Here is a 14448-nt window from a genome sequence, read left to right on the forward strand (position 1 = left end):
ATACTGTACACATCAGACAAAGCACTACACACACACACACACACACACACACACACACACACACACACACACACACACTCATACACACTTCATTCACATTATTATCCCTATTGGCCTGTGATAGAAGAGTGTAAAGTAGTAGTAGGAGTAGTAGTTGTCTCTTTCTATTTCTATACCAGACTGGTAATCCCACACAAAACAGTCTAGACAAAGCACCACACACATTCACATCACTCACACGCTCCGACCCTTACAGTAAACACTACTACACCACAGGGGCCTAGATATAGCATAGCAAAGACACTAGCATTGCATAAAATACCAACAATATTCATTATCATTACCATACATACTTAAGTATTGAGACAAAAGGTACACAAGAAATACAGTGCAATGAGATATACATACGTGCAACTTTGATGAACTGCTTGATAATCTTGGATCTTTTGACTAGATTGTGTTCTGAGCAGACTTCATTCACCACCCAGAACATTTCCCGGTTCACAAGCTGCATAGAAACATACATAGTAATTATGACAAAAAATAACTAAAACCAAATGAATAGAGCAGTAGAGAAAAGAAAAACAAAAAAATCCTTGTGATCAGTACAGCACAATGAGCACAACTGGGTAGGTAAAAACACGCACCTCACGGAAACGAGACAGAGCTGGGATTCCATAGTTGGACTTGAGGTTGAAAAGGTCGTCGATGTACTCGGTAAGCTCTATCTGACGGAATATGGTGTAGTCCTCGAGGGTGAGTTGGATGGCCAAGTCCACTGAATTGAGTTGCAGGAAGCAGACGGTCGACTCCCGCACCAGCTCGTTCACCACATCCTCAGCGATGCTGGTCTGGGACATAGTGATGTTCCTCAGGTAGTACCTGCTGTTCAGTGCTGCAAGGAAGGGAAGGGATCATCATGGGTTGGTGGAGAATTATGATGAGCCATACTGGGAAGTAGAGGAATGAAGATAAAACTACACTATAATTAACACTAAAGAATCTAATTAATAAAAGAATATGGGGAAAGAAACACTGAAAATTAACAGTGAAGAATCTGATTAGTAAGAGAATATGGGGAAAGCTAACACTAAACCAGATATAAACTGCGATGTCATCCTAGCATAAAAAAAAGTTGAAAAAAAAAAAAAAAAAAAAAAAAAAAAAAAAAAAGGTTTACTATGAATCAGAGAAATCCACAATATAAAACTAGACTGATAACTAACACTTGAAAATTAGATCAGTGTAAGAAAATAGAAACACTGACAGTGAACTGAACATAAACACTACAAAACCAGATATCAAGATTAGATGACTTCATAACGATCACCAAAAATGCTAAATGCAGTAGATGTGAATGTGGAAAGCTAACCAATTATTCATCATATTTACTTTGAAAATAATGGTAGCAGTCACCCATGTCCACCTCACCTATTCTCTCTGCCAAGTTCTGCATTGAGTCAGGCAAGCGCTTTGTCTTGGTAATTCCTTCTTCAGTGACAGATACTTCATACAAGGCATAGTTGGAGGAGCCTGTTGGGTCACTGATGTTGAAGATTTGCAGGGACAGCATCACCACCTCCCGAGCTGTTGTCTCCTTGTGCACAGGGAGGAACCTGGCAGCCTGGTCTGTGGCTCTGTACACCTGTATCAGATAAGGAAGATCAAGGACATGTTCTGTGCATAAGACACGTAACATGCACATATATGACAAATACACTGACTACTTCATTAGAACAGACTCTCATTACATTGGTTGCAGGTACTTTGGAATGGCTTGGTGCTAAAAACTGAGAAGCATGACTGTGGAAAAAAGAAAGAAATGTCCACACTGAGATGACTTATTTCTTATTTTCCGTGCAACTTCACTCCCCAAGGCCAACAAAATTTAGAGGAAAAAAAGACCTTTTTAATGCCATGACCTAACAAAATGAAGTAAAGTACTAAATCAAATAATACAAACAAGACTACATGATCTACCTAAGCTTAAATATATCTTACAGTACTGAATGGGCTGACAAACAAGAATAAACAAGAATACAGGATCTAGCCAGGCTTAAACATACCTTACTGTATTAAATGGACTGACAAATAAAGCAGAACAGTGACAGAAGGCAGCAACACCTCACCTTTAAGACATGCTCAGGGAATTCTGTCCTGATGTCCTCATAGGCGCCAGTGGTGCTGAGGTCTGGGTTGCTGTGGCTGTGGTAGAGGCCGCCACTTATGCTGGACTGAGAGGACACGCTGTCATCACTATTGGCTTGTGAGTCCCTGCCGAGAGTAGAGGTAAGTGTTGAGAGTTGTTCAGATCAATGGTAGACTTTTGTGGGTTTGGTTTTGAATGTGCATGAAGGAAGTAGCACTTTAGTAGTACATGTAAAATAAATGAGTATGATAATGATAATAATAATGATAACACTAATACTACCAATACTAATAATATTAATAAAGTCAAATTGTACTAGGAAATAATAAATTAAAAATAGAGCAAAATCATAAATTCAATATTAATACTACTATTACTATCAAGAACAGTAACAGTAACAAGAAAAATTATAATCATGATAATACAGTAATAATGATAATATTAATTGAGGAGGACATGAAAAGAAACACAGGTGTAGGGAGGTGAGTTTAATCTCGACTAGTTTCATTGTATGCTACTTCAGGGGAATAAACTTACCTCCCTGCACCTGTGTTTCTTTTCATCTCCTCTTCCAACTTGTCTGAATGTCTGAACAGATAATATTAATAATAATAACTATACTACCACCACCAGTAGGTTACTACTACCATAAATGATTAAACAAAAAACAATAACAGCACAAATACACACACACACACACACACACACACACACACACACACACACACACACACACACACAGTTTGAATGAAGAAGTAGTGTCTGTAACGAGTGTGCATACTTTTAAAGTAAGATTGGATAAGTGTAGATATGGAGACGGGGCCACACAAGCATAAAGCCCAGGCCCTGTAAAACTACAACTAGGTAAATACAACTAGGTAAATACACACACACACACACACACACACACACACACACACACACACACACACACAGTGGTATCAGCAACAAGTGTGCATAGTTTTAAAGAAAAATGAATAAGTGTAGATATGGAGACGGAGCCACACGAGTGTAAAGCCCAGGCCCTGTAAAACTACAACTAGATAAATGCAACACACACAATTCAATGTGGACAAAAGCCATGTCATGGAAATGAGAAAGGGTGAAAGACGACCCGTGGGAATCTATAAGATAGGAGATGGAGTAGAACTGGAGAAAGTAAAAAAGGAAAAGGAATTAGGAGTAACGATGGAAGAAAACAATCAACCGGTAAGCCATATTGATAGAATTTTCAGAGAGACATATAATTTACTAAGGAATATTGGATTAGCATTTCACTACATGGACAAAGAAATGATGAAAAAATTGATAAGTACTATAATAAGACCCAGATTGGAATATGCAGTAGTGCGGACCCCCCATAAAAAGAAACACATAAGAAAGTTGGAGAAACTATAACAAATGGCTACAAGAATGGTTCCAGAATTTGAAGGGATGACATATGAGGAGAGACTAAAGGCAATGGATCTACCAACCCTGGAACAGAGAAGGGAGAGAGGGGATCTGATACAAGTTTATAAATTGATCAACGGAATGGAACAAGAAGATAATGAGAAACTGATCCTGAAAGAAGAATATGACAGTGGAAGCATAGTAAAAAGCTGAGAAAGGGAAGATGTCTGAGAGATGTTAAAAAATATAGTTTTCCACAAAGATGTGTTGAGACGTGGAACAGTTTGAGTGAAGAAGTGGTGTCAGCAACGAGTGTGCATAGTTTTAAAGAAAAATTGGATAAGTGTAGATATGGAGACACGACCACACGAGCATAAAGTCCAGGCCCTAAATACACACACACACACACACAAAACAATAAAACATAAATACTCACTGAGGACTATTTTTTTGCATGAGGGACTCAAGCACCTTCTTCCTGATCTTATTTGCCTTATTGGTGACAGACAAACCCTTGTTGTTGCCCATCTTGCCCTTGTCCTTGGGTGACTGCTGGTTGGGGTCAGCTGAGATATTCATGGAGGCAAAATTGGAGTTGAGGCTGAGGTGGTTGTTGGAATCAGCGAGGCCATGCACATCTGAAGGCTTCCTGGAGCGAGGCCTTGGGGAGTTCTCTGGTGTCATGAGCATCTCCTTGAAGGCTGTGGGAAGTGTTAAGAAAGTTTATAAGGCATGCCATGCACTACACTGTCTTATTTTGTAGTCATTTGTTTAACTTAATAAATGGTACTGCAGTGAGGTCTTGGGGAGTACTCTGTCAACATAAGCATGTTTTTGAAGACTGTGGAAAATGATAAAGGTTGAAAAAGGGTGATATATGTTCACTGGGCTTTTTATGTTCTTGTGTAAGGTTATTTGTTTAAATGATACTAGAGTGAGGTAGGAATTTCTCTGGTGTCATGAGCATTTCCTTGAAGGCTGTGGGGAGTGTTAAGAATATTGAAAAAGGGTTTCGTGTGTTAACTGGGCCTTGTGTTCTTGTGGAGGTGGTTTGACTATATACTCGTATAAGAATGAGGTGAACCATCAATATTTAATAACATTGAATTTTTCTGCTATGACACTAGGAGAAAAAGGAATGGTTATCATTGGGGCAGAGACAAAGAAAGTTCATATAGTACCTACTCAGATTACCAGAGAAACTGCTTTTGATTTATGGAAAGATGATGAGACTTGAATTTCAACAACAATACAAATATGTACTCTTAGTGGTTAGGGAGAAATGACAAGTAAAGAAAAGTATGAAGTAACCCAGAGAAGTTTACAATAACATACCTAATAAGTTGCTCTTGACAGTTATGGAGAGGTGGCAAGTTTGGCGCAGGATCTCAAGGGCCTTGGCATGATTCATGCGATCAAAGCTCTGTCCATTCACCTCCAAGATCTGGTCACCGCGCTTCAATCCAACGTCCTCAGCCTTGCTGCCTTTCTCCACCTGAAAAGACATGAGGAGTCACTGCTAGACCTTACTGTACTGACATGATTCTGATGACTCCAGTTACTAATGTGCCTGCTTGCCTTCAATATTGGAGAAGTGATTTAATTTAAAGGAACCCAGTTATTAAAATACTCTCTTGTTTCTATTATTGAGCTTTTAAGGACCCTAATTACTGATGTGTGTATTTGAGGTGCGGCATTAATAGTTATGAAAGCAAGCAAATTCTTTAAGCCAGTGACTTCCTGATCTCAGTAACTAAACAATTGCAATGTGTAAAGATTAAACTATGAATCTCTTTTCTTACTTATCCAGGAGGAAGAATAACAATGACAATGATGATAAGTGACCTTTACCTTGGAAATAAAGATTCCGTATCCTCTCTCGTGTCCCCCTAAGATAGAAAAGTGGAGGATCTCATCTCTGGAAGGCCTGGTGAGTGTTACAGTCCTGGCTCTGGCTTTGGTGGCACAGGCAAAGTCCAGGAGACGTAGTTGCCCCGCCATCTTCTCCCTCTCCAGCCCTTCCTCAAACTGCTCCAAGAAGTTCATCATTGCTGGGTCCATTTCAAAGTCTGTGAAGTGATTGTTGACCCAGAGCAGGACTACTCTTGTCACTCGGTCCCGCAGTGAAGGGTCCTCAAACCTGCCGGGTTGCAAGAGCAAGTGCTACTGGGAGGAGCAAGAGTTTGGTTGTAGTCTATATTCAGAAATGCTTTGTTCCCTTGCCACCACTATTTTCAGAGGCCACAGAGATTATCATCCAGATTCTCAAGAGCAATTTAAATTGGGGAACCTCTAACCTAGTATAAGAAATGCATGAAAAACTGAAAACTGATAAAAATGTGAATGCAGACACATTTTTATATCCCTTACTTGGACTGGGACTTGAACCAAGTAAGAATTTTCTCAATATCACCATAAAAAAATAAAGGAGCTGCAAGAAGCCCTTAGGTCTACACATGGCAGTCCCTGTATTCTGAAATGCTTTTTATCTCTCACTGTGACTATTTTCAAAGATCACATAATTAGTTGGTTTCTCAAAAGTGCTTCCCTGTTAATGATGTGGAAATCTTATCAGTGTCACCAGAACTACATGTTACAATAAACACCCTTAAATATCCATGTAACATCAAGTTGAACCTTTTGAAAATAGTGGAGGTGCAGCAAAGAGGGGTTTCTGAATGAGGTCCGAGGAGTGGCCTTCAGCATGCCGGCTTACCATTGCAGGAGTTTGTTAGCCACAACAAGTGGAGATTCTATGAAGGTGCGGTGAGTCAGAAGGAAATCCTCCACAAAGGTTGGATCCACATTGTTCTCCACCTCCACCAGCTGCTGCATCAGTCTTTCAGATGTGCCCTGCAACCATCAGACACAAACAAGGTGAGCAATAGTGACAATCAAAAAGTACACTGAACTGAGGATCTGTCTACCTATACACTAAGCTGGCAATCTAACACGGTGCATCCTTGACAAAGCACCACACTCACACACACTTATAGCCCTGTTGGCTCTGGTGGAGAGGGATAGTCTTGTGGATAAAACTACTACACTCCAGAAGCTTCACAGCTGGCCACATAGATCCATAGCAAGGCCTGACAGTATACACTTGTTTACTTGTGCCCTTTATGAGACTGTTCCTTATCCTGCATGCACTGCAATCCTCAAACTGCAGCACTTCCTACACCATAACTAGGTAAGATTAGGCTAAAAGGTGGGATGTTTAAAAAAAAAAACATACAAGGTACACAAGCCAGGATGACCTCATGTTCATGAGTAATTAACAATACGAGTATACACATGATAAGGATGAACTAGAAACAGGAATCCTAAAAGCAAACACATGACATATACACAAACCCAGTCTGACCTCACCTTGATGACAATGTTGCCCTTCCTGTTCCCGGCATCAATGGGTCTTTGCTCTGTCACCAGCACCAACACTCCGTTCTCTTCATGGCGACGGATGTTTTCCTCTGACTGGTGCAGGATGCGGTAGTAGTCTGTCTGGCGGATGCACACAAACTGGCAGTCATCCACCTTGGAGCGCATGACCCCCTGGTGGTAGAGCTTCTCCATTGTGGGTGTGATGCCAAAGCTGGGGAGGAGAGGTAGCCTGGTTGTTATCAAGTCACTGGGCTCACTGGCCACTACTCTGCCACACGGATGCCGGTGCAGTGAGTCAAGTGAATGCCTGTGCTATACAAGTGTCAGCTTGAGAATTCTTCATTCAGGTGAGATCCATGAACTTTCTTGTCAAACTAAATTCTTGTAACTCTTCGAAGTTTGTAAGTTTTTGCATAGACTTTGTCAAGCTAAATTCTTAGAACATCTTGAGAGTTTGTAAGTTTTTATGTATATAATGTTTTATCCTGAAGTTAGTAACACTGGGAAAATCACAAAATCAACTTGAACTATTCAGTCTACCAATCCAAAGAAAAAATTCTCAACCTGTACTACAATGATTCCAATAAACTAAAACACCAACTTTCATTATCTACCACAAATTAATGACCCTGATGATAATCTGAGCCTCCTTCAACTCATCTGCCAACGCAGCAAAACAGTAAAGCATCTACAACACATGCACCAATGACAAATATGGACTGAAGGGATGATGGTTGGGCAGAGCTTACCACCAAGGAAACAAACTGAGCAGGAGGGAGCAAGACTTGGTTACTGAATTAACATGAAGAGACATTGGCAATAAATAGTTATCTATGTACTTGGTTTTCACACAGAGGAAGACACAGCAAAGGGTTTCTTTTTCAATTAATCTGATCGGGCTGAATGGGAAAATATAATGCAAGATATAAGGAATTTTTAGTATTGTGAGCAAACACAAAAGCCTTGAGGGAGAGATGCAAAAGAGAGAGAGAGGATGCCTTGCAGAATAAGTGGATAGAATCCTTAGTGTATAATGCAAAGAAAGACAACTAACATGGAGATAAAGAATAAACAACAACTTAACAGTACCAACACTGAAATTTTGATGAAAAACAATATCAAAGAAACAAAATAGCTCTGAGAATTACGTTTTAGTGATTAGTTTCAGTGGAGAAGTTGCCAATGGTGCAAATAACAGTATAACATAAGGAGAGAGCAAATTAGAAGGCAGAACACTTATGGTGTTGCCCTGCAGGAGCTGAGAGAAGACAGGAAGAACCACTGTGAGTCGAGTCCATGCCGTGAGGGAAACTGCAGGAACCTTGTGAAGTGAAGGCAGTGAATACTCAAGAAAGTGACCAGGTGTATAAGTACAAAAACTTCAATATTCAAGGAGCATAAGTAAGAGGAACTGAAGTGCTGATGGGAAATTTGGAAAGGAGCATGAGTAAGAAGACTGAAGTATTTGTGGAGCATTTGGACAGGAGCATGACGATCCTTCTGCTGTGGCCAACCCTGCCATAAGAGCATAGAAGGAGAAGCATGAAAACATATACAACACACAGGCAGACAAGATGCATTCATACACATACAGCCATAACACATGAGACATTCAAAATACAAAGAGGGAACTTGCCAAAGATACTGACATATTACTCATAGCCTGTACTAAACCAAGGAAGCTAACCATGACACTTCTTTACCTTTTATGACTAAAGAGAGGAATGCAGCATTGGCAACAGAGGAAAGTAGAGAAATGTCTGGGTGTATATACTGTCAGATATGACTTTATAAGCAAATGCATTCTCACCATTGACAACACAGGAATGAATTATACTTGTAGTGGTAATATTGTAGTTGGTTGTGAGCATCTCTCTCTCTCTCTCTCTCTCTTACACCTACTATGCTTTGTATTTTCCTTCAATATCAAATATTCTAGTGGTTTTGTAAGATTGCTGTCACTCACTTAAGACTGTCACTCATTCCTACTATTGACAAATCATAAAATAATGACATTGACATACATTTTATGATTTTCTGGAGAACCTCACTTGGAAGGATTGGCAAGGATGCTGGCACTGCACTGAGGGACTTAAGACTGTAGGGAGGTGCTAGGTGCAGTGCCACAACCAAAGTCCTTCATTAGAAAACACTATCCTGGCCCTAACTGATGAAGGAAACTAGATGAAGAAAAAGAAACCAGAGCAAGTGTGAAATGTTAGTCTGCTACAGCTAGGAGTGAGTTCCCTCTTTGTCTCCTGAACCTCATAAAAAACAACCATAGTATCTATCCACTAAACAATGCAGACACATCAACACTTTGAGAACTTACACTGATACAATTTATAACAGAAACAAGCACTAACTTATCACAGGCTGGCAGTGTGTGAGCTCTACATGAAATAAAAAAAGAATGAACTTGAGATGCAAATAATGGCAGTAGTCATGTAGAGAAGTGAAGGTAAGTACATGTGTCAGTCTGTGTTAAGTGAGGAATAAAAAAGCACTGTCAATGAACAACAGAGGTTATAAATGTGTGAAGAGTCTATGGCATGGCATCAGGAAGGGCCACACTGCAGCAGGACAGTGCACACTACTGCTGCTTCACTCCTGACCCAGGCCAGGAGTGAACACAATAGTATTATGTGGATATCATGGGAAGAAAACATGATTCATATTAATTCATTCACTTTGAAGTTATATTGAGAAATTTGATCTGTCAGCATCAGTGTGTGAGAGAGTTGGGAGGTGAAGTGTGTACAGGGGAGTGAGGTGTATGCAAAAAGGATTACTCTGATGGCCAAATTATGACACACACAGAGAAAAAAGCCCTTAAACAAAAGATTACCATAAAGACTGAGTTAGTCCACAGATGTAATTGTTTAAAATCATGTCCTAATGCATTATTAGTAAAAATTATGTCAAAGCAAGCAAGTACAAAATAGTAAACTATTGAGCTGTGCAGCACTTCAGCTTAAGGCAAGGACTGCTGGGCCGGGTTACCTGTCTCCCAGGTGCAGCTCGTGCACCAAACCGTCTGGCTGCGTCACCTCCACGTGGCCGTTGATGATGACACTCCATGAGTCCAGCTCCTCCCCGTGGTTCATGAGCACCGTGCCTGCCTCGTCCACAACTGCAAACACCTGCACCACACACCATGGTCACTCTCTGTTCACCACACTCTGTTCACCACACACACACACACACACACACACACACACACACACACACACACACACACATACACCAAGCATTCACAATTCAGGTACAACACAGTACTTCACCACATAATATATTCTTGAGAGAATTCTAACCTGGTGTAAGTGATGAAAATGCCAAACTTTCTTCTTTTCTTACCCTAAGGATCAACACTATTCCAAGATGTCAAAGTAGTTCATTAGTTAATTTAATTTCATACATTTCTAATATAATTTTTTTTTTTACAGTAGCATTATCACAAAGCAAATAAATCAGTCTTTAGCATGAGTGCCAAGTCTTAATCTTATTTTAGCCTTCAAGATAAAACACACCCTATGTAAACTTTGCCTTGTGGTGCATTCAAAGTATTTGTAAGTTGCACACTGAAAAGAATTGTTATGTTGTTACTTATCATTACAGAACTGATTATGTTCCCTGGGTATGCTGTGAAAAGTTGCTGGAAATAGTGATGAAAAGAAGGATAGAAATAAATTATAAGAAGGAAGAAAATACAGAAGCAAAAAAGAAGAAATATACAGATGAAAAGAGGGAAAGAAATACTGGAGTAAAAAAAGATAGAAATATGAAATGAAGGGAAGAAATACATAGGTAAAAAGAAAAAAAATACAGATATGGAATGAAGAAAGAAATACAAAGGTAAAAAGCTGAAAGGAAGGGGAGAAATACGCAAATCTCGGGATAATGCAACAATACCTTTAAAATCTAATGAATAACTAGTTTATTTTCGATTATTCTCATGACTTGCTCTGTTTTTGCATCGCTTCCTACGTAGGCAGTGCACTTCTTGCCTCTGTTGTCTCCTGCACAGCTTATTCCTCTCCCTATTACATGTAAGGATTCCTCGATCTCCTACTTTTTTCATTCCGAGCTTTGTAATTTTTTTTCTCCAACGTGTCAGGGAGGCAGACCATGGCCAAAAAGTGATAGAAATAAAAAGGAAAAAAGTCTACTTACTGAACGGCAAAAAAAAAAAAAAAAAAAAAAAAAAAAAAAAAGTTGGATTTATACGAAGATTCCAGTCGACATGAAGCTTCAAATAATGGCGTGGCATAGCGGTTATTTAACGATGGAGTAGCAAAAAAGAAGAAAAAAATTATATATATATATATATATATATATATATATATATATATATATATATATATATATATATATATATATATATATATATATAATCAAACAAATGAACTGAATCCTTATCAAGCCCGGAAGCGCTATCTCTACACAAGCTTTTCGCATCGCGCTCTTCATGACGGAGTGATAGCAAAACAAACCATCTAATGCAATGCTTTTCAGGTGTTCTACTGCTCACTTGATGATAGGACAAATAGATAGTGAATAAATAATTTTAAACAATCTATCAAAGTTCAAGTCTTCTAATGGGCATTTCACGATACTGATACCGAAAAAAGACATTTACAATAGTGCTTCTTTTAGATCCCCCACTGCGCACTTGATAACACTAAGAACACGTGTGAATTGCAGCGATTCTTCCAAGTCTCCTACAGCGCACTTCACGATACCGATAGCAAAACAAGACATGTTGTAGCGTCATTCTTTCAAGTGTCTAATGGCGTTGGGAACAAAGCAAGTAGCTCTTTTTATTTGTTATTTATCAGCTAGTCTAGAAGGAATTAAGAGTGAAAGCGACGCATAACAGAGCGACTCGTGTGATTTTCTTTTTATAATTACTTCTCCTGTTCTTCAGGTTGACGTGCACATTCTTTCTCTGTTCTTTTACTTGGCGTGCACTCTCTCCCGTTTTTTTTTCCCCCTTTTTTGAGTTGATATGCACTTTCCTTCTTTCTTTTCTCTCTTTGGGACTCCGCTACTTGATCACAACACTTCTGAACGGCTACAATAAGAGAATACAAAACGGACACACGCGCAACACTCTATCTCCCTTTCCCTTTATGCGACTGTACTTAATCACTGATGAAGGGCAAAGACTACAAAACGTCTATTGGCTAGGCGTAGAATATCAGGGAAACTGAAAACGACGCACTCACACAAGCTAAGTCACTTCGGAGGAATACTCTGCCGTGGGTGAGGGGCAAGAGCTGAATGACCACGAACGGGAATCATGACACTGAAGCGACAGGAAAAAAAAAAAAAAAAAAAAAAAAAAAAAAAATAAAAAATAAAATAAAGGGAAAAATCGTATTCCACGTATTACTTACACAGTGTGGATTTATTCATACTTAAATTACACTGATGACGCGTACGAGAGGAAACTAACAGTAACCAGTGACGGGAAGCTGACAGAGTAAGGAAAATTATAGCCATAACGAACCGCCCTCTCTCTCTCTCTCTCTCTCTCTCTCTCTCTCTCTCTCTCTCTCTCTCTCTCTCTCTCATTGGATGATAATAAAAACTATTATGCTATATCCCCATTACTCACAAAGATCCTAGTTGAAGTGACAGTTTTCTAAGGGTGTTTTCATGGTTCTAGTGACAAATTAACAAGATTTCAACATTGCTAATAGGAGAAACGCTTGAGAATCAGAGAGAGAGAGAGAGAGAGAGAGAGAGAGAGAGAGAGAGAGAGAGAGAGAGAGAGAGAGCGTTTCACTTCTACTCACTAAAAGAAAAGAAGAAAAAAAAAAAAAAAAAGAATAAGTCCTATAAAATATCAATATAACCCAGCACAAGGCGTGCACCTACCATGGCCTGACACATGGCTTTCCTCACTGCCAAGGTCATGTTGGAGAAGGCTCTGAGGCGCTGTGTGAACTCCAACAGCACCTTGATGTCGTCCTCGGAACGCTCACTGGGGTCTTTCTCCAGGCACTCCCTCACTGCGTCCCGCACTGCTAGGCTCTGCGGGGACACACGACCATCAAAATGACAAGTCACACTAATAAGTCAAGTAAAGCAGCAACATTGTAGGCAACTGAAGGAGGCAGGCAACAAGAATTACTGAGAGTTCATTAGTTATAGGTTAGACAATCATCACCTAAATTTACTGGAAAAAAAAAAAAAAACGACTTTATTGGAACACTGGAACGTAAGATAATAAGGAAAGCTGCAAGTAACCATCAGACCTATCAGGGCTAATGGAATGATGAACAGTGAATCAATGTGAATGGCACTTATTCACACACACACACACACACACACACACACACACACACACACACACACACACACACCACATAGTGTAGTGGTTAGCACGCTCGACTCACACTCGAGAGGGTCCGGGTTCGAGTCCCGGAGGCGGCGAGGCAAATGGGCAAGCCTCTTAATGTGTAGCCCCTGTTCACCTAGCAGTAAATAGGTATGAAATGTAACTCGAGGGGTTGTGACCTCGCTTTCCCGGTGTGTGGAGTGTGTGTTGTGGTCTTAGTCCTACCCGAAGATCGGTCTATGAGCTCTGAGCTCACTCCGTAATGGGGAAGACTGGCTGGGTGACCAGTAGGCGACCGAGGTGAAATACACACACACACACACACACACACACACACACACACACACACTCAATGCTCTCCGCCAGGTCCTCCTCGTCGGAGTCCACGGCACTCTCGGTGAGACCGGACAAGTCCACGTCGTCTGGCTCCAGCGAGGACTGCAGGGAGTGACACATGGTGTCCGAGCCGGAGTAAGCACTCGAGGTGTCGGAGCCATCGCGCACCGACGACCCCACGCTGCCTCGACTCCGTGCGCCCCGTAGGATGGCGCTGCCCACCAGGTCCGGCAGGTAGGCGTCGTGGTGGGGATGGTGGGGGTGGTGGGCGTGGTCATTCTCATACTGGTGGTGGTGGCCGGGTGGCGGCGGAGGAGCCCCGCGTCCGCCCGGCCTAATGGTGATCTCGTCCTGCTCGAGAGCCATCAGTTTCTCCAGGTTCATGGTGTTGCAGGACGCGCGCTGGCCAGGGCGCATCAGCTGCACGTCAGGGTAGTCAATCTGTGGAGGAGAGAGAGAGGGAGGCCATTAACAATGGTGAAATAGTAATGACGTGGTGGTGAAGTAGTGGTGACGTAATGAAGAGGCAGTGATATGGTAGTGTAGTGAGGATAGTTAGGCTGTGATGTTGTTGAGTGAGGTTAGGCTATGTGTAATGAAGAGGTTGGGCAGTGAGTTATGTGGTGTGGTGAGGATGGTAAGGTAGATATAGTGAGATGCTGAAGTGATGAAGCAATGGTGACATGATGGTGGTACGTGACAGCAGTAGCAGCACATGAACGGTGGAGAAGCAGGAAAGTGATGACGTAACGGCGACAGCGATAGTGACATCAGTGACAAAGGAGATGGCAGGATGGATAACTTTTAACGACGAAAGACTGACGTAGTGATGACGACACACAAG

The 14448-nt window shown here is 40.9% G+C and overlaps 1 protein-coding gene across 18 annotated transcripts in view; it reads right to left on the reverse strand.

The window, feature by feature from the left end:
- LOC123499249 (rap guanine nucleotide exchange factor 2-like) overlaps positions 1 to 14448 on the reverse strand; it is a 269844-nt gene that overhangs the window by 22949 nt on the left and 232447 nt on the right. For all 18 annotated transcript variants that reach the window (XM_045247032.1, XM_045247030.1, XM_045247029.1 and 15 more), the window contains 12 exons: positions 13619 to 14045; positions 12806 to 12963; positions 9926 to 10065; positions 6911 to 7133; positions 6258 to 6394; positions 5393 to 5681; positions 4877 to 5036; positions 3978 to 4242; positions 2130 to 2274; positions 1432 to 1645; positions 648 to 895; positions 409 to 508 (listed from right to left, as the gene is read on the reverse strand). In XM_045247032.1, the coding sequence (XP_045102967.1) occupies positions 409 to 508; positions 648 to 895; positions 1432 to 1645; positions 2130 to 2274; positions 3978 to 4242; positions 4877 to 5036; positions 5393 to 5681; positions 6258 to 6394; positions 6911 to 7133; positions 9926 to 10065; positions 12806 to 12963; positions 13619 to 14045 (2506 nt within the window). The remainder of the gene's footprint in view (positions 1 to 408; positions 509 to 647; positions 896 to 1431; positions 1646 to 2129; positions 2275 to 3977; positions 4243 to 4876; positions 5037 to 5392; positions 5682 to 6257; positions 6395 to 6910; positions 7134 to 9925; positions 10066 to 12805; positions 12964 to 13618; positions 14046 to 14448) is intronic.

The sequence above is a fragment of the Portunus trituberculatus genome, chromosome 49 (assembly GCF_017591435.1).
Source record: "Portunus trituberculatus isolate SZX2019 chromosome 49, ASM1759143v1, whole genome shotgun sequence".
NCBI lineage: Eukaryota > Metazoa > Arthropoda > Malacostraca > Decapoda > Portunidae > Portunus > Portunus trituberculatus.